At 58.2% G+C, this 20,211-nt stretch overlaps 1 protein-coding gene across 1 annotated transcript; it reads right to left on the bottom strand.

Moving 5' to 3' along the window:
- Positions 1 to 873: 873 nt before the first annotated feature.
- On the bottom strand, positions 874 to 19,914 carry BLVRB (biliverdin reductase B). Its single transcript, XM_082299741.1, has 5 exons — positions 19,347 to 19,914; positions 13,040 to 13,201; positions 9,535 to 9,624; positions 5,830 to 5,961; positions 874 to 1,454 (listed from the first exon to the last, which is right to left on the bottom strand). The coding sequence occupies exons 1-5, from the start codon at positions 19,426 to 19,428 to the stop codon at positions 1,282 to 1,284; spliced, it is 639 nt and encodes a 212-aa protein (XP_082155867.1). The 5' UTR covers positions 19,429 to 19,914; the 3' UTR covers positions 874 to 1,281.
- Positions 19,915 to 20,211: the final 297 nt, after the last annotated feature.

Below are 20,211 nucleotides of genomic sequence, written 5' to 3'. Positions count from 1 at the left end.
TGCAGACAGTGGGTTCATTTGCATAGAGCGCGGGTTCATTTGCATCCAGAGCCCCGCTCCATGTGACCCCAAAGCCCCCCCAGGACACCCCCCCCCACCCCCCCAAATTCTCCCAATGCCCCAAATCCGATCCAGGCCGGGAAAAAAATGGATTTAATCTCCCTGGGAATACGGGGGGGAGGAGGGGCACCCCCCAATTCCCGGGATCATCCCGGGGGTGGATTCCGAGGGATCCCAAAATCCCTGGGATGATCCCGGGGCTGGATCCCCTCAAGCCCTGGGATCATCTCAGGAGGTTGATCCCAAAGGAACCCCCCAAACTCTGGGATCATCCCGGGGCTGGATCCCCCAAACCCTGGGATAATTCTGGGGGTGGATCCCCCAATCCCTGGGATCATCCTGGGGCTGGATCCCCCAAACCCTGGGATGATCCCAGGGGTGGATCCCGAGGGATCCCGAAAGCCTTGGGATCATCCTGAGGGTGGATCCCCCAATCGCTGGGATAATAGCGGGGCTGGATCCCTCAGAATCCCCCAATCCCTGGGATCATCCCGGGGCTGGATCCCCCAATCCCTGGGATCATCCCGGGAGTGGATCCCCCAATCCCTGGGATCATCCCGGGGCTGGATCCCCCAATCCCTGGGATCATCCCGGGAGTGGATCCCCCAATCCCTGGGATCATCCCGGGGCTGGATCCCCCAATCCCTGGGATCATCCCTGGAGTGGATCCCCCAATCCCTGGGATCATCCCGGGGCTGGATCCCGGGGCTGGATCCCCCAATCCCTGGGATCATCCCTGGAGTGGATCCCCCAATCCCTGGGATCATCCCGGGGCTGGATCCCCCAATCCCTGGGATCATCCCGGGGCTGGATCCCCCAAACCCTGGGATCATCCCGGGGCTGGATCCCCCAAACCCTGGGATAATTCTGGGGGTGGATCTCCCAATCCCTGGGATCATCCCAGGGGTGGATCCCCCAATCCCTGGGATCATCCCTGGAGTGGATCCCCCAATCCCTGGGATCATCCCGGGGCTGGATCCCCCAATCCCTGAGATCATCCCGGGGCTGGATCCCCCAATCCCTGGGATCATCCCGGGGCTGGATCCCCCAATCCCTGGGATCATCCTGGGGCTGGATCCTCCAATCCCTGGGATCATCCCGGGAGTGGATCCCCCAATCCCTGGGATCATCCCTGGAGTGGATCCCCCAATCCCTGGGATCATCCCGGGGCTGGATCCTCCAATCCCTGGGATCATCCCGGGGCCGGATCCCAGTGGATCCCTACTCCTTGGGGTAGTGCCGGCTGACGTAGACGCTCTTCCCGTCGAATTCCGCGCTCCGGACGCAGCGGAGCATGAAGTGCCCCAGATCCCGGGCCGAGATCACCCGCGAGGATCCCGGGCCCCCGGCCGCCCCCACGGTCACCTCGTAATCCCCGGTCAGCGGCTGCTCCTCTGCCGGACACCGGAAAACCGGGATCAGCCACAAAACCGGGATCAGCCGCAAAACCGGGATCAGCCACAAAACCGGGAGCAGCCGGCAAGCGTTTCCCGAATTGTTCCCGTTTCTCCCGGATTTTGCCCCATTTTTCCACCCATTCGCGCTCCGATTTCCCGCCCGTTTTTCCTCTTCCCCTCAGTTTTTTCCTTCATTTCCCATCCCGGTTTTCCTTCCCGTTTTTCTCTCGTTTCTCCTAATTTTTCCCGTTTTCCCGTGTTTTCCCATGGTTTTCCCTCATTTCCCCCCATTTTCCCACCAATTTCCCTCCAATTCCCCAAATTTTTCCCAATTTTTCCCAATTTCCCCCCATTTTTCCCAATTTTCCCACCAATTTCCCTCCAATTCCCCAAATTTTTCCCAATTTTTCCCAATTTCCCCCCATTTTTCCCAATTTTCCCACCAATTTCCCTCCAATTCCCCAAATTTTTCCCATTTTTTTCCCATTTTTCCCCAGTTTCCCTCTTCCCCCCAATTTTCCCCAATTTTCCCCATTGATTTCCCTCATTTCTCCCAAATTTTCCTGTTTTCCCGTTTTTTTCCCGTTTTCCCATTATTTCCCATGTTTTTCCCTCATTTCCCCCAATTTTCTCATCAATTTCCCTCCAATTCCCCAAATTTTTCCCAATTTTTCCCAATTTCCCCCCATTTTTCCCAATTTTCCCATCAATTTCCCTCCAATTCCCCAAATTTTTCCCGGTTTTTCCCAATTTCCCCCCATTTTTCCCAGTTTTCCCACCAATTTCCCTCCAATTCCCCAAATTTTTCCCGGTTTTTCCCAATTTCCCCCCATTTTTCCCAATTTTCCCACCAATTTCCCTCCAATTCCCCAAATTTTTCCCATTTTTTTCCCCATTTTCCCCCAGTTTCCCTCTTCCCCCCAATTTTCCCCTATTTTCCCCATTGATTTCCCTCATTTCTCCCAAATTTTCCCGTTTTCCCATTTTCCCATGTTTTTCCCTCATTTCCCCCAATTTTCTCATCAATTTCCCTCCAATTCCCCAAAATTTTCCCCATTTTTTCCCATTTTCCCCGTTTCCCTCTTCCCCCCAATTTCCCCTCATTTTTCCCATCGATTTCCCTCATTTCTCCCAAATTTTCCTGTTTTCCCATTTTTTTCCCGTTTTCCCATTTTTTCCCATGTTTTTCCCTCATTTCCCCCCATTTTCTCATCGATTTCCCTCCAATTCCCCAAATTTTTCCCAATTTTTCCCAATTTCCCCCCATTTTTCCCAATTTTCCCACCAATTTCCCTCCAATTCCCCAAATTTTTCCCGGTTTTTCCCAATTTCCCCCCATTTTTCCCAATTTTCCCATCAATTTCCCTCCAATTCCCCAAATTTTTCCCATTTTTCCCCATTTTTCCCCAGTTTCCCTCTTCCCCCCAATTTTCCCCAATTTTCCCCATTGATTTCCCTCATTTCTCCCAAATTTTCCCGTTTTCCCATTTTTCCCCGTTTTCCCATTTTCCCATGTTTTTCCCTCATTTCCCCCAATTTTCTCATCAATTTCCCTCCAATTTCCCAAAATTTTCCCCATTTTTTCCCATTTTTCCCGTTTCCCTCTTCCCCCCAATTTTCCCTCATTTTTCCCATCGATTTCCCTCATTTCTCCCAATTTTCCCCATTTTCCCATTTTTTCCCCAAGTTTCCCCCCCATTTTCCCCAATTTTCCCATCGATTTCCCTCCAATTCCCCAAATTTTTCCAATTTTTACCATTTTTACCAGTTTTCCCTCTTCCCCCCAATTTTCCCCCATTTTCCCTACTTCCCCCAATTTCCCCATTTTTCCCCAAATCTCCATTTTTCCCATTTTTCCCCATTTCCCACCATTTTCCCCTTTTCCCCAATTCCCCCCAATTTCCCCATCAAATTTCCCCAATTTTCCTCAATTTCCCCCCAATTTCCCCATTTCCCCGCATTTTCCCCAATTTCCCCATTTTTCCCCAATCTCCCCAATGTCCCATTTCCCCCCATTTTCCCATTTTTCCCCATTTTCCCCATTTTCCCCCAAATCCCCATTTATCCCCCCATTTTCCCATTTTCCCCAAATCCCCCATTTTTTCCCATTTTCCCCAATTTTCCCCATTTCCCCATTTTTCCCATTTTCCCCATTTTTCCCATTTTCCCCAAATCCCCGTTTTTCCCCCCAATTCCCACCGGCGATGTGCGGGGGCATGACAAGGGCGAATTCCCCCAATCTCCCCATTTCCCCATTTTTCCCAATTTCCCCATTTTTCTCATTTTTCCCCATTTTTCCTGTTTCCCCCATTTTTCCCAATTTCCCCGTTTTTCCCCCCATTCCCACCGGCGATGTGCGGGGCCATGACGAGGGTGAATTCCCCCAATCTCTCCATTTCCCTGTTTTTCCCTACATCCCCGTTTTTTCCCCCAACTTCCCATTTTACCATTTTCCCCAATTTTCCCCATTTCCCCATTTTCCCAATTTCCCTGTTTTTCCCAATTTCCCCGTTTTTGCCCCCAATTCCCACCGGCGATGTGCGGGGCCATGATGAGGGCGAATTCCCCATTTCCCCATTTCCCCATTTTTCCGTAAATCCCCGTTTTTCCCCCCAATTTCCCATTTTACCATTTTTCCCCATTTTTCCCCATTTCCCCATTTTCCCCCATTTCCCTGTTTTTCCCAATTTCCCCGTTTTTCCCCCCAATTCCCACCGGCGATGTGCGGGGCCATGACGAGGGCGCATTCCCCCAATCTCCCCATTTTTCCCCATTTCCCCGTTTTCCCCTAAATCCCCGTTTTTTCCCCCAATTTCCCATTTTACCATTTTTCCCCATTTTTCCCCATTTCCCCATTTTCCCCAACTTCCCCGTTTTTCCCAATTTCCCCGTTTTTGCCCCCAATTCCCACCGGCGATGTGCGGGGCCATGACGAGGGCGAATTCCCCCAATCTCTCCATTTCCCCGTTTTTCCGTAACTCCCCGTTTTTTCCCCCAATTTCCCATTTTCCCATTTTCCCCAATTTTCCCCACTTCCCCATTTTCCCCATTTTCCTCATTTTTCCCATTTTCCCCAAATCCCCATTTTTGCCCCCATTCTCACCGGCGATGTGCAGGGCCATGACGAGGGCGAATTCCCCCAATTTCCCCATTTCCCCATTTTCCCCCAAATCTCCCCATTTTACCATTTTCCCCCGTTTTTCCCCATTTCCCCATTTTTCTCATTTTTCCCCATTTTTCCTGTTTCCCCCATTTTTCCCAATTTCCCCGTTTTTCCCCCCAATTCCCACTGGCGATGTGCGGGGCCATGATGAGGGCGAATTCCCCATTTCCCCATTTCCCCATTTTCCCCTAACTCCCCGTTTTTCCCCCCAATTTCCCATTTTACCATTTTCCCCAATTTTCCCCACTTCCCCCATTTCCCCGTTTTTCCCAATTTCCCCGTTTTTGCCCCCAATTCCCACCGGCGATGTGCGGGGCCATGACGAGGGCGCATTCCCCCAATCTCCCCATTTTTCCCCATTTCCCCGTTTTCCCCTAAATCCCCGTTTTTTCCCCCCAATTTCCCATTTCCCCGTTTTTCCCAATTTCCCCGTTTTCCCCCCCAATTCCCACCGGCGATGTGCGGGGCCATGACGAGGGCGCATTCCCCCAATCTCCCCATTTTTCCCCATTTCCCCATTTTCCCCAAATCCCCGTTTTTCCCCCCAATTTCCCATTTTACCATTTTTCCCCATTTTTCCCATTTTTCCCATTTCCCCCCATTTCCCCATTTTTCCCAATTTCCCCGTTTTTGCCCCCAATTCCCACCGGCGATGTGCGGGGCCATGACGAGGGCGCATTCCCCCAATCTCCCCATTTTTCCCCATTTCCCCGTTTTCCCCTAAATCCCCGTTTTTTCCCCCAATTTCCCATTTTACCATTTTCCCCATTTTTCCCCATTTCCCCATTTTTCCCATTTTTCCCCATTTCCCTGTTTTTCCCAATTTCCCCGTTTTTGCCCCAATTCCCACCGGCGATGTGCGAGGCCATGACGAGGGCGCATTCCCCCAATCTCCCCATTTTTCCCCATTTCCCCGTTTTCCCCTAAATCCCCGTTTTTTCCCCCAATTTCCCATTTTACCATTTTTCCCCCATTTCCCCATTTCCCCCATTCCCCCGTTTTTCCCAATTCCCCCGTTTTTGCCCCCAATTCCCACTGGCGATGTGCGGGGCCATGATGAGGGCGAATTCCCCATTTCCCCATTTCCCCATTTTTCCGTAAATCCCCGTTTTTCCCCCCAATTTCCCATTTTACCATTTTTCCCCATTTCCCCATTTTCCCAATTTCCCTGTTTTTCCCAATTTCCCCGTTTTTGCCCCCAATTCCCACCGGCGATGTGCGGGGGCATGACGAGGGCGCAGCGCAGCCCCGACTCCCGCAGGATTTGCTCCATCCGGGAATGGTCCTCGGTCACCGCCCGGAGCCGCTCGGGGACGCGCTGGGGGTCCCACAGCAGGAACGCTGCGGGGATTTTGGGGCGATTTGGGGGATTTTGGGGATTTTGGGGGGATTTGGGGGGATTTTGGAGGGAATTTGGGGGAAATTAGGGGGGGATTTGGGGGAATTTGGGGGGAATTTGGGGGGAATTAGGGGGGGATTTGGGGGAATTTGGGGGGAATTAGGGGGATTTGGGGGGGAATTTGGGGGATTTGGGGAGGAATTTGGGGGATTTGGGGGATTTTGGGGAGATTTTGAGGGATTTTGGGGTGATTTGGGGGAATTTTGGAGGGAATTGGGGGGATTTGGGGGGGAATTGGGGGGATTTGGGGGTGATTTGGGGGAATTTTGGAGGGAATTTGGGGGATTTTGGGAGGGTTTGGGGAGATTTTTGGAGGAATTTGGGGGGATATGGGGGCAATTTGGGGGATTTGGGGGCGATTTTGGGGGGGTTTGGGGTGATTTGGGGGAATTTTGGAGGGAATTGGGGGGATTTGGGGGGGATTGGGGGGATTTTGGGGGGATTTGGGGGATTTGGGGGATTTTGGAGGGAATTTGGGGGATTTGGGAGGGTTTGGGGAGATTTTGGGGGGAATTTGGGGGCAATTTGGGGGATTTTTGGGGGGTATTTGGGAGGAATTGGGGGAATTTGGGGGATTTTGGGGGGATTTGGGGGGATTTGGGGGAAATCTGCGGGATTTTGGGGTGGCTTGGGAGGAATTTGGGGGGAATTTTGGGGATTTTGGGGGGAATTTGGGGTGGCTTGGGAGGAATTTGGGGGGACTTTGGGGGGATTTTGGGGTGGGTTTTGGGGGATTTTGCTGAGATTTTGGGGGCATTTTGGGGGGTTTTGGGGGGATTTTTGTGGGATTTTTGGGGTGATTTTGGGGTGATTTGGGGGAATTTTGGGAGGATTTGGGGGGGTTTTGGGGGGATTTTCGGGGAATTTTCGGGATGATTTTGGGGGGATTTTTCGGGGGGATTTTGGGGCAATTTGGGGGGGATTTTGGGGTGATTTGGAGGGATTTGGGGGGCGTTTTTGGAGATTTTGGGGGTGATTTTTGTAGGATTTTTTGGGGGGATTTTGGGGGGATTTTGGGGAATTTGGGGAGGGGTCTCACCGGACAGACACGCCACCACTTTGGGGGCATTTTGAGGTGATTTTGGGATGATTTTTTGGGGTGATTTTTGTGGGATTTTTTGGTGTGATTTGGGGGTAATTTCGGGGTGATTTTGGCAGGATTTTGGCAGGATTTTTGGGGTGATTTTGGGGTGATTTTTGTGGGATTTTTCAGGGTGATTTTGGGATGATTTTGGGGGCATTTTGGGGTGATTTCGGGATGATTTTTGTGGGGTTTTTTGGGGTGATTTGGGGGTAATTTCGGGGTGATTTTTGTGGGATTTTTTGGGGTGGTTTTGGGGTGATTTTGGCAGGATTTTGGGGGGATTTCGGGATGAATTTGGGGAGGGGTCTCACCGGACAGACACGCCACCACTTTGGGGGGATTTTGGGGTAATTTCGGGATGATTTTTGTGGGATTTTTTGGTGTGATTTGGGGGTAATTTCGCGGTGATTTTGGCAGGATTTTGGCAGGATTTTTGGGGTGATTTTGGGATGATTTTTGTGGGATTTTTCGGGGTGATTTTGGGATGATTTTGGGGGCATTTTGGGGTGATTTCGCGGTAATTTTTGTGGGATTTTTTGGGGTGATTTTGGGGTAATTTCGCGGTGATTTTTGTGGGATTTTTTGGGGTGATTTTGGGGTGATTTTGGGGTGATTTTGGGGAGATTTTGGGGAATTTGGGGAGGGGTCTCACCGGACAGACACGCCACCACTTTGGGGGGATTTTGAGGTGATTTTGGGGTAATTTCGGGGTGATTTTTGTGGGATTTTTTGGGGTGATTTCGGGGTGATTTTGGGATGATTTTTTGGGGTGCTTTTTGTAGGATTTTTTGGGGTGATTTCGCGGTGATTTTGGGGTGATTTTGGGGTGATTTTGGGGGATTTCGGGATGAATTTGGGGAGGGGTCTCACCGGACAGACACGCCACCACTTTGGGGTGATTTTGGGGTAATTTCGGGGTGATTTTTGTGGGATTTTTTGGTGTGATTTGGGGGTAATTTCGGGGTGATTTTGGCAGGATTTTTGGGGGGATTTTGGGGTGATTTTTGTGGGATTTTTCGGGGTGATTTTGGGATGATTTTGGGGGCATTTTGGGGTGATTTCGGGATGATTTTTGTGGGTTTTTTTGGGGTAATTTCGGGGTGATTTTTGTGGGATTTTTTGGGGGGATTTTGGGGGGATTTTGGGGGGATTTTGGGGAATTTGGGGAGGGGTCTCACTGGACAGACACGCCACCACTTTGGGGGGATTTTGGGGTGATTTTGGGGTAATTTCGGGGTGATTTTTGTGGGATTTTTTGGTGTGATTTGGGGGTAATTTCGGGGTGATTTTGGCAGGATTTTTGGGGTGATTTTGGGGTGATTTTTGTGGGATTTTTCGGGGTGAATTTGGGATGATTTTGGGGGCATTTTTGGGTGATTTCGGGATGATTTTTGTGGGGTTTTTTGGGGTGATTTTGGGGTAATTTCGGGGTGATTTTTGTGGGATTTTTTGGGGTGGTTTTGGGGTGATTTTGGCAGGATTTTGGGGGGATTTCGGGATGAATTTGGGGAGGGGTCTCACCGGACAGACACGCCACCACTTTGGGGGGATTTTGGGGTAATTTCGGGATGATTTTTGTGGGATTTTTTGGTGTGATTTGGGGGTAATTTCGCGGTGATTTTGGCAGGATTTTTGGGGTGATTTTGGGGTAATTTCGGGGTGATTTTTGTGGGATTTTTTGGTGTGATTTGGGGGTAATTTCGGGGTGATTTTGGCAGGATTTTGGGGTGATTTTGGGGTAATTTCGCGGTGATTTTTGTGGGATTTTTTGGGGTGATTTTGGGGGGATTTTGGGATGAATTTGGGGAGGGGTCTCACCGGACAGACACGCCACCACTTTGGGGGCATTTTGGTGTGATTTGGGGGTAATTTCGCGGTGATTTTGGCAGGATTTTGGCAGGATTTTTGGGGTGATTTTGGGGTGATTTTTGTGGGATTTTTCGGGGTGATTTTGGGATGATTTTGGGGGCATTTTGGGGTGATTTCGCAGTGATTTTTGTGGGATTTTTCGGGGTGATTTTGGGGTAATTTCGCGGTGATTTTGGCAGGATTTTTGGGGGGATTTTGGGGTGATTTTTGTGGGATTTTTCGGGGTGATTTTGGGATGATTTTGGGGGCATTTTGGGGTGATTTCGGGATGATTTTTGTGGGATTTTTTGGTGTGATTTGGGGGTAATTTCGGGGTGGTTTTGGCAGGATTTTGGCAGGATTTTTGGGGTGATTTTGGGGTGATTTTTGTGGGATTTTTCGGGGTGATTTTGGGATGATTTTGGGGGCATTTTGGGGTGATTTCGCGGTGATTTTTGTGGGATTTTTCGGGGTGATTTTGGGGTAATTTCGCGGTGATTTTTGTGGGATTTTTTGGGGTGATTTCGGGGTGATTTTGGGGGGATTTTGGGGAGATTTTGGGGAATTTGGGGAGGGGTCTCACCGGACAGACACGCCACCACTTTGGGGACGCCGTGTTTGGCCATGGCCTCCACGATGGTCCGGGTGCCCTCGGACATGGCCGTGGTGGGGCCTGGGGGACAAAGGGGGCTCAGGGCTCCCCTTTTCCCCTTTTTCCCCTTTTTTCCCCATTTTCCCCCTTTTCCCCCCCTTGTTCCCCCCTTGTTCCCCCCTTTCCCTCCTTTTTCCCACTTTTTCCTCCCCTTTTCCCCCCATTTTCCCCCTTTTTCCCTCTTCCCCCCCTTTTTCCCCCCTTTTCCCCCCATTCGCCCATTTCCCCCCTTTTTCCCCTTTTTCCCCTTTTTCCCCCCTTTTCCCCCTTTTTTCCTCCTTTTCCCTCCCCTTTTTTCCCCTTTTCCCAATTTTCCCCTTTCCCCCATTTCCCCCTTTTCCCCCCATTTCCCCCCTTTTTCCCTCTTCCCCCCCTTTTTCTTCCCCTTTTCCCCCCTTTTTCCCCTTTTTCCCCCTTTTCTCCCCCTTTTCCCTCCCCTTTTTTCCCCTTTTCCCAATTTTCCCCCTTCCCCCATTTCCCCTTTTTCCCCCCTTTTTCCCTCTTCCCCCCCATTTTCCCACCTTTTTTCCCCATTTTTCCCCCCTTTTCCCCCCTTTCCCTCCTTTTTCCCACTTTTTCCTCCCCTTTTCCCCCTTCCCCCCCATTTTCCCCCTTTTCCCTCCCCTTTTTTCCCCTTTTCCCCATTTTCCCCCCCTTTCCCCATTTCCCCCTTTTTCCCCCTTTTTTCCCACTTTTGTCCACCTTTTTTTCCCCCTTTTTCCCCTTTTTCCCCTTTCCCCCCCTTTTTCCCCCTTTTTTCCCCCTTTCTCCTTTTACCCAGGTTTTTCTCCCCTTTTTCCCCTTTTTTCCCCTTTCCTCCCCTTTTTCCCCCTTTTCCCCCATTTTCCTCCCCTTTCTCCCCATTTTTCCCCCATTTTCCCCTTTTTCCCCATTTTCCTCCTTTTTCCCCCCTTTTCCCCCCATTTCCCCCCCATTTTCCTCCCTTTTCTCCCCCTTTTTCCATGGTTTTTCCCCCATTTTTCCCCTTTTTTCCCCCTTTTCCCTGTTTTCCCCCATTCCCCCCCTCATTTTCCCCTTTCCCACCCATTTTTTCCCCATTTTTTCCCCATTTTCTCCATTTTTTCCCCCATTTCGCCCCAGATTTGGGGAGGGGTCGAGGGGAGACCCCTCAGGTTGGGGGAGGGGGGCAAAGGGGGAGGGGAAGCCCCAAAATTTGGGGAGGGGGTGGGGGGAGGGGGGTCCGAAATGGGGTCAAAGGTCAGTGGGGGATGGGCGGGGGTCCCCAAATGGGGTCAAAGGTCACAGGGGGATGGGCGGGGGTCCCCAAATGGGGTCAAAGGTCACGGGGGAATGGGTGGGGATCCCTAAAATGGGGTCAAAGGTCAGCGGGGGATGGGCGGGGATCCCAAAATGGGGTCAAAGGTCAGCGGGGGATGGGTGGGGGTTCCCACATGGGGTCAAAGGTCAGTGGGGGAGGGGTGGGGATCCCTAAAATGGGGTCAAAGGTCACGGGGGGATGGGTGGGGGCCCCAAAATGGGGTCAAAGGTCGGGGGGGGATGGGCGGGGGTCCCCAAATGGGGTCAAAGGTCAGTGGGGGATGGGGTGGGGGTCCCCACATGGGGTCAAAGGTCAGTGGGGGAGGGGCGGGGGTCCCCAAATGGGGTCAAAGGTCAGTGGGGGAGGGGCGGGGGTCCCAAAATGGGGTCAAAGGTCAGTGTGGGATGGGTGGGGGTCCCTAAAATGGGGTCAAAGGTCAGTGGGGGATGGGGTGGGGGTCCCGAAATGGGGTCAAAGGTCAGCGGGGGATGGGTGGGGGTCCCTAAAATGGGGTCAAAGGTCAGCGGGGAATGGGTGGGGGTCCCAAAATGGGGTCAAAGGTCAGTGGGGGATGGGTGGGGGTTCCCACAGGGGGTCAAAGGTCAGTGGGGGAGGGGCGGGGGTCCCTAAAATGGGGTCAAAGGTCAGTGGGGGAGGGGCGGGGATGGGTGGGGGTCCCCAAATGGGGTCAAAGGTCACGGGGGGATGGGTGGGGATCCCTAAAATGGGGTCAAAGGTCAGCGGGGGATGGGCGGGGATCCCAAAATGGGGTCAAAGGTCAGTGTGGGATGGGTGGGGGTCCCTAAAATGGGGTCAAAGGTCAGTGGGGGATGGGGTGGGGGTCCCAAAATGGGGTCAAAGGTCAGCGGGGGATGGGTGGGGGTCCCTAAAATGGGGTCAAAGGTCAGCGGGGAATGGGTGGGGGCCCCAAAATGGGGTCAAAGGTCAGTGGGGGATGGGTGGGGGTTCCCACAGGGGGTCAAAGGTCAGTGGGGGAGGGGCGGGGGTCCCTAAAATGGGGTCAAAGGTCGGGGGGGATGGGTGGGGAGGGGTGGGGGGGTCCCCAAATGGGGTCAAAGGTCAGCGGGGGAGGGGCGGGGGTCCCCAAATGGGGTCAAAGGTCAGTGGGGGAGGGGCGGGGGTCCCGAAATGGGGTCAAAGGTCAGTGGGGGATGGGTGGGGGTCCCAAAATGGGGTCAAAGGTCACGGGGGGATGGGCGGGGATCCCTAAAATGGGGTCAAAGGTCACGGGGGGATGGGTGGGGATCCCTAAATGGGGTCAAAGGTCACGGGGGGATGGGTGGGGATCCCTAAATGGGGTCAAAGGTCAGTGTGGGATGGGGTGGGGGGTCCCTAAAATGGGGTCAAAGGTCAGCGGGGAATGGGTGGGGGCCCCAAAATGGGGTCAAAGGTCAGTGGGGGATGGGTGGGGGTCCCTAAAATGGGGTCAAAGGTCACAGGGGGAGGGGCGGGGGTCCCAAAATGGGGTCAAAGGTCAGCGGGGGATGGGCGGGGGTCCCTAAAATGGGGTCAAAGGTCAGCGGGGGATGGGGTGGGGGTCCCCAAATGGGGTTAAAGGTCAGCGGGGGATGGGTGGGGATCCCTAAAATGGGGTCAAAGGTCAGTGGGGGAGGGGCGGGGGTCCCTAAAATGGGGTCAAAGGTCAGTGGGGGATGGGCGGGGGTCCCCAAATGGGGTCAAAGGTCAGCGGGGGATGGGTGGGGATCCCTAAAATGGGGTCAAAGGTCAGTGGGGGAGGGGCGGGGGTCCCTAAAATGGGGTCAAAGGTCACGGGGGGATGGGTGGGGGTCCCGAAATGGGGTCAAAGGTCAGTGGGGGAGGGGCGGGGGTCCCTAAAATGGGGTCAAAGGTCAGTGGGGGAGGGGCGGGGGGGTCCCTAAAATGGGGTCAAAGGTCAGCGGGGAATGGGTGGGGGCCCCAAAATGGGGTCAAAGGTCAGTGGGGGATGGGTGGGGGTCCCTAAAATGGGGTCAAAGGTCAGTGGGGGAGGGGCGGGGGTCCCCAAATGGGGTCAAAGGTCAGTGGGGGATGGGTGGGGCTTCCCACATGGGGTCAAAGGTCAGTGGGGGAGGGGCGGGGGTCCCCAAATGGGGTCAAAGGTCAGTGGGGGAGGGGCGGGGGCCCGCGGGCTCGTACCGAGGTCGCTGCCGGTGCCCAGCAGGATCAGGACCCCGTCCTGGCCCCGCACGGCCTCGCCCACGGCCCGGGGGTCCCGCGCGTCCCCCACCAGCACCCGGGCGGGGGAGGGGCCGGGGGGCAGCCGCGAGGGGTCCCGGACCAGCACGGTCACCTGGAACCCTGGGGGAGGGGCGCGGGGGGAGGGGCCGTCACCAACCCCCATCGGAGAGCGAGGGACCCCCCCAGACCCCTCCCCAAAGGATCCCAAACCCCCCCAGGAACCCCCAGATCCCCCCCAGGAACCCCCAGACCCCTCCAGGGACCCCCCAGACCCCTCCCCAAAGGATCTCAAACCCCCCCAGGGAACCCCAGATCCCCCCCAGGAACCCCCAGACCCCTCCCCAAAGGATCCCAAACCCCCCCAGGGAACCCCCAGACCCCCCCAGGGAACCCCCAGACCCCCCCAGGGACCCCCCAGACCCCCCCCAAAGGATCCCAAACCCCCCCAGGGAACCCCCAGACCCCCCCAGGGACCCCCAGACCCCCCCCAAAGGATCCCAAACCCCCCCCCAGGGAACCCCCAGATCCCCCCCAGGGAACCCCCAAACCCCCCCAGGACCCCCCAACCCCCCCCCAGGGCATCCCAGACCCCCCCCAAAGGATCCCAAACCCCCCCAGGAACCCCCAGACCCCCCCAGGGACCCCCAGACCCCTCCAGGGACCCCCAGACCCCCCCCAAAGGATCCCAAACCCCCCCAGGAACCCCCCAGACCCCTCCAGGGACCCCCCCAAATCCCCTCAGGGCACCCCAGACCCCCCCAGGAACCCCCAGACCCCCCCCAAAGGATCCCAAACCCCCCCAGGAACCCCCAGACCCCCCCAGGAACCCCCAGATCCCCCCCAAAGGATCCCAAACCCCCCAGGAACCCCCCAGATCCCCCCAGGACCCCCCAGACCCCCCCCAAAGGATCCCAAACCCCCCAGGAACCCCCAAACCCCCCCAGGACCCCCCAGATCCCCCCCAAAGGATCCCAAACCCCCCCAGGACCCCCGAGACCCCTCCAGGGACCCCCTCAAACCCCTCAGGACCCCCCCAGGAACCCCCAGACCCCCCCCAAAGGATCCCAAACCCCCCCAGGAACCCCCAGACCCCCCCAGGAACCCCCAGATCCCCCCCAGGGAACCCCCAGACCCCCCCCAGGAACCCCAGACCCCCCCCAAAGGATCCCAAACCCCCCCAGGACCCCCCGAGACCCCTCCAGGGACCCCCCAGACCCCACCCAGGGCATCCCAGATCCCCCCAGGAACCCCCAGACCCCCCCCAGGGCATCCCAAACCCCCTCAGGACCCCCCCAGACCCCTCCAGGGACCCCCCAAATCCCCTCAGGGCACCCCAGACCCCCCCAGGAACCCCCAGACCCCCCCCAGGGAACCCCCAGACCCCCCCCAAAGGATCCCAAATCCCCCCAGGAACCCCCCAGACCCCCCCAAAGGATCCCAAACCCCCCCAGGACCCCCCAGATCCCCCCCAAAGGATCCCAAACCCCCCCAGGAACCCCCAGACCCCTGAAGGGACCCCCCAGATCCCCCCCAAAGGATCCCAAACCCCCCCAGGACCCCCGAGACCCCTCCAGGGACCCCCTCAAACCCCTCAGGACCCCCCCAGGAACCCCCAGACCCCCCCCAAAGGATCCCAAACCCCCCCCCGGGCCCCCCAGATCCCCCCAGGGACCCCCCAGACCCCCCCCGCAAAGGATCCCAACCCCCCCAGGAACCCCCAGACCCCCCCAGGACCTCTCAAACCCCTCAGGACCCCCCCCGACCCACCCAGGGAACCCCAAAACCCCCCCCGGACACCCCAGACTTCCCCAGGACCCCCCAAACCCCCTCAGGACCCCCCCAGACCCCTCGAGGGAAACCCCAGACCCCCCCCCGGACACCCCAAATCCCCCCCCAAACCTCCCCCACCCCCCCTCGGATGCCCCAAACCCCCCCAGAACCCCCTCGGGACCCCCCAGAGCCCTCCAGGGAACCCCAGAGCCCCCCCAAAGGATCCCAAACTCCCCCAGGACCCCCCCAGATCCCCCGCTCAGGACCCCCTCAAATCCTCCAGACCCCTCACGGACCCCCCACAAACCCCCTCAAATCCCCCCAGGAACCCCCCAGACCCCTCCAGAGACCCCCCCAAATCCCCTCAGGGCACCCCAGACCCCCCCCAGGAACCCCCATATCCCCCCCAAAGGATCCCAAACTCCCCCAGGAACCCCCAGACCCCTCCAGGGAACCCCCAGACCCCCCCAGGACCCCCCAAACCCCCTCAGGACACCCCAGACCCCTCCAGGGAACCCCCAGACCCCCCCAGGACCCCCCAAACCCCCTCAGGACACCCCCAGACCCCTCCAGGGACCCCCCAGATCCCCCCCAGGGGATCCCAAACTCCTCCAGGACCCCCCAGACCCCTCCAGGGACCCCCCAGACCCCCCCAAAGGATCCCAAACTCCCCCAGGACACCCCCAGACCCCTCCAGGGAACCCCCAGACCCCCCCAGGACCCCTCAACCCCCCCCAGGACCCCCCAGACCCCTCCAGGGACCCCCCAGACCCCCCCCAGGGGATCCCAAACTCCTCCAGGACCCCCCAGACCCCTCCAGGGACCCCCCAGATCCCCCCCAAAGGATCCCAAACTCCCCCAGGAACCCCCAGACCCCTCCAGGAACCCCCCAGATCCCCCCCAAAGGATCCCAACCCCCCCCCAGACACCCCCAGACCCCTCCAAGGAACCCCCAAACCCCCCAGGACCCCCCAGACCCCCGCTCAGGACCCCCCCAAATCCTCCAGACCCCTCACGAACCCCCCACAAACCCCCTCAAATCCCCCCAGGACACCCAAGGACCCCCCCAGACCCCTCCAGGGACCCCCCAGACCCCTCCAGGGAACCCCAAGACCCCCCCAGGACCCCTCAACCCCCCCCAGGACCCCCCAGACCCCTCCAGGGACCCCCCAGACCCCCCCCAAAGGATCCCAAACTCCCCCAGGACACCCCCAGACCCCTCCAGGGAACCCCCAGACCCCCCCAGGACCCCTCAACCCCCCCCAGGACCCCCCAGACCCCTCCAGGGACCCCCCAGACCCCCCCCAAAGGATCCCAACCCCCCCCCAGACACCCCCAGACCCCTCCAGGGAACCCCCAGACCCCCCTCAGGACCCCCCAAACCCCCCCAGGACACCCCAGACCCCTCCAGGGACCCCCCAGACCCCCCCCAAAGGATCCCAACCCCCCCCCAGACACCCCCAGACCCCTCCAGGGAACCCCCAGACCCCCCTCAGGACCCCCCAAACCCCCCCAGGACACCCCAGACCCCTCCAGGGAACCCCCAGACCCTCCCCAGGACCCCTCAAACCCCCCAGCACCCCCCAAACCCTACAGACCCCCACCCAGGACCCCCCAAAACCCTTTCAGGACTCCCCCAGACCCCTCCAGGGAACCCCAAGACCCCCCAGGACACCCCAGACCCCCCCCCCAGGACCCCCTAAACCCCCCAGGACCCCCCCAGACCCCTCCAGGGAACCCCAAAACCCCCCCCCAGGACCCCCCAAACCCCCTCAGGACCCCCCCCGGACCCCTCCCCAACCCCTCTGGACCCCCCCATTTTCTCAGCCCCTCCCAGCCCCCCCCCCCAAACCCCTCCCATCCCCCCCCCAGGGCTTTATCAGCCCCCCCCAGACCCCCCCAAACCCCTCCCAAACCCCCCCGGCTCTATCAGCCCCCCCCAGCCCCTCCCCCGCTCCCCCAGATAAGCCTTATCAGCTCCCCCCCCCCCGGGCCTTATCAGCTCCCCCCGGGCCTTATCAGCCCCCCCCGGGCTGGATTTGACACCTCCCCCCCACAGTTCCCCGGGACCCCCAAATCCTGGGAACCCCCCCCACCCCCCCAATTCCCAGGGATCCCTAAAGTTCAGGAATTCCCCCCAAATCCCCAGGAACCCCAAATTCCAGGGGATCCCTAAACTTCAGGAATTCCCCCAAATCCTCGGGAACCCCAAATCCCTGGGATCCCCCAAATTCCTGGGGTCCCCCAACTCCCCCAGTTTCCCCCTTTTTGGGGTCTCCCCATTCCCGTTTTTGGGGTCTCCCAACTCCCCCAATTTCCCCCCTTTTTGGGGTCCCCCCATTCCCGTTTTTGGGGTCTCCCAACTCCCCCAATTTCCCCCATTTTTGGGGTCCCCCCATTCCCGTTTTTGGGGTCCCCCAACTCCCCCAATTTCCCCCATTTTTGGGGTCCCCCCATTCCCGTTTTTAGGGTCCCCCAACTCCCCCAGTTTCCCCATTTTTGGGGTCCCCCCGTTCCCGTTTTTGGGATCCCCCAACTCCCCAATTTCCCCCATTTTTGGGGTCCCCCCGTTCCCGTTTTTGGGGTCCCCCAACCCCCCAATTTCCCCCATTTTTGGGGTCCCCCCATTCCCGTTTTTAGTGTCCCCCAACCCCCCCAGTTTCCCCCTTTTTGGGGTCCCCCCGTTCCCGTTTTTGGGGTCCCCCAACCCCCCAGTTTCCCCCTTTTTGGGGTCCCCCCGTTCCCGTTTTTGGGGTCTCCCAACTCCCCCAATTTCCCCCATTTTTGGGGTCCCCCCGTTCCCGTTTTTGGGGTCCCCCAACTCCCCCAATTTCCCCCATTTTTGGGGTCCCCCATTCCCGTTTTTAGGGTCCCCCAACTCCCCCAGTTTCCCCATTTTTGGGGTCCCCCCGTTCCCGTTTTTGGGATCCCCCAACCCCCCCAGTTTCCCCATTTTTGGGGTCCCCCCGTTCCCGTTTTTAGGGTCCCCCAACTCCCCCAATTTCCCCCATTTTTGGGGTCCCCCAAACCCCCCAATTTCCCCCATTTTTGGGGTCACCCATTCCTGTTTTTAGGGTCCCCCAACTCCCCCAATTTCCCCCATTTTTGGGGTCCCCCCGTTCCCGTTTTTGGGGTCTCCCAACTCCCCCAGTTTCCCCCTTTTTGGGGTCCCCCCATTCCCGTTTTTAGGGTCCCCCAACTCCCCCAATTTCCCCCCTTTTTGGGGTCCCCCCGTTCCCGTTTTTGGGGCCTCCCAACCCCCCAATTTCCCCCATTTTTGGGGTCCCCCATTCTCGTTTTTAGGGTCCCCCAACTCCCCCAATTTCCCCCATTTTTGGGGTCCCCCCATTCCCGTTTTTGGGGTCCCCCAACCCCCCCAGTTTCCCCCTTTTTGGGGTCCCCCCATTCCCGTTTTTGGGGTCTCCCAACTCCCCCAATTTCCCCCATTTTTGGGGTCCCCCCGTTCCCGTTTTTGGGGTCCCCCAAACCCCCCAGTTTCCCCCATTTTTGGGGTCCCCCCATTCCCGTTTTTGGGGTCCCCCAAACCCCCCAATTTCCCCCATTTTTGGGGTCCCCCCATTCCCGTTTTTAGGGTCCCCCAACTCCCCCAATTTCCCCCTTTTTGGGGTCCCCCCGTTCCCGTTTTTGGGGTCCCCCAACTCCCCCAATTTCCCCCATTTTTGGGGTCCCCCCGTTCCCGTTTTTGGGGTCCCCCAACTCCCCCAATTTCCCCCATTTTTGGGGTCCCCCCATTCCCGTTTTTAGGGTCCCCCAACCCCCCCAGTTTCCCCATTTTTGGGGTCCCCCCGTTCCCGTTTTTGGGGTCCCCCAACTCCCCCAATTTCCCCCATTTTTGGGGTCCCCCCGTTCCCGTTTTTGGGGTCCCCCAACCCCCCAATTTCCCCCATTTTTGGGGTCCCCCCATTCCCGTTTTTAGTGTCCCCCAACCCCCCCAGTTTCCCCCTTTTTGGGGTCCCCCCGTTCCCGTTTTTGGGGTCCCCCAACCCCCCAGTTTCCCCCTTTTTGGGGTCCCCCCGTTCCCGTTTTTGGGGTCCCCCAACCCCCCAGTTTCCCCCTTTTTGGGGTCCCCCCGTTCCCGTTTTTGGGGTCCCCCAACTCCCCCAATTTCCCCCATTTTTGGGGTCCCCCATTCCCGTTTTTAGGGTCCCCCAACTCCCCCAGTTTCCCCATTTTTGGGGTCCCCCCGTTCCCGTTTTTGGGATCCCCCAACCCCCCCAGTTTCCCCATTTTTGGGGTCCCCCCGTTCCCGTTTTTAGGGTCCCCCAACTCCCCCAATTTCCCCCATTTTTGGGGTCCCCCAAACCCCCCAATTTCCCCCATTTTTGGGGTCCCCCCATTCCCGTTTTTGGGGTCCCCCAAACCCCCCAGTTTCCCCCATTTTTGGGGTCCCCCCATTCCCGTTTTTAGGGTCCCCCAACCCCCCCAGTTTCCCCATTTTTGGGGTCCCCGTCCCCGTTTTTGGGGTGTCCCGTACCCTGCTCCAGCGCCAGCCCCAGCGTGGCCCGCCCGGTCCTGCCGGTGGCCCCGAAGATGGCGATCTTCATCCCCTCTGCCATGGCCCGCTCCGGGACCGGACCGAACCGAACCGAACCGGGATCGGGATCGGGATCGGGATCGGGATCGGGATCGGGATCGGGATCGGGATCGGTACCGGGAGCGCTCCGGGACCGAGATCGGGACTGGAAACGGAACCGGCACTGGGAGCGCTCCGAGACCGCTCCGGGACCGGGATCAGCACCGGGATCGGCACCGGGATCGGCTCCGAAACCGCTCCGGGATCGGCTCCGGGATCGGCACCGGGATCGGCTCCGAAACCGCTCCGGGATCGGCTCCGCGATCGGTTCCGGGACCGGGATCGGCTCCGGGACCGGGATCGAGATCGGCACCGGGACCGGCTCCGGGACCGGGATCAAGATCGAGATCGGCTCCGGGATCGGCACCGGGACCGGGATCGGCTCCGGGACCGGGATCGAGATCGGCTCCGGGATCAGCACCGGGATCGGCTCCGAGACCGGGATCGAGATCGGGATCGCTCCAGGACCTCCGCGTTCGTTCCGGGCAGTTTTGGCCGCGCCCCCGGGCGGGACTGGGCGGGACTGGGCGGGACTGGGAGGGACTGGGCGGGACTGGGTGGGGCCCCCCCGGTTCGTATCGCGCGGGTCCAGGCGGGCCCGGTCCGTACGGGGCTGGCTCGGCCCCCTCGGTCCGTACGGGGCTGGGCTGACTGGTCCCAGTCCAGGGGATCCCAGTCCGGGGTATCCCAGTACGATCCCAGTCTGGGTTATCCCAGTCCGGGTTATCCCAGTACGATCCCAGTCCAGGGGATCCCACTCCGGGTT

The sequence above is a fragment of the Coloeus monedula genome (genome assembly GCF_965178545.1).
Source record: "Coloeus monedula genome assembly, chromosome: 33".
NCBI classification, from domain to species: Eukaryota; Metazoa; Chordata; class Aves; order Passeriformes; family Corvidae; genus Coloeus; species Coloeus monedula.
Note: the sequence above shows the minus strand (reverse complement) of the source record. Positions and strands in the feature narration are given on the sequence as shown.

Bases quoted from the DNA above. Each gene is read 5' to 3' on its own strand.
- BLVRB (XM_082299741.1), bottom strand. From the start codon at position 19,428: ATGGCAGAGGGGATGAAGATCGCCATCTTCGGGGCCACCGGCAGGACC. The intron at 13,202-19,346 runs GTACGGGACACC...CCCCTCCCCCAG, and splicing joins GGGGCTGGCGCTGGAGCAGG to GGTTCCAGGTGACCGTGCTG. The intron at 9,625-13,039 runs GTACGAGCCCGC...TTTGTCCCCCAG, and splicing joins GGGCACCGGCAGCGACCTCG to GCCCCACCACGGCCATGTCC.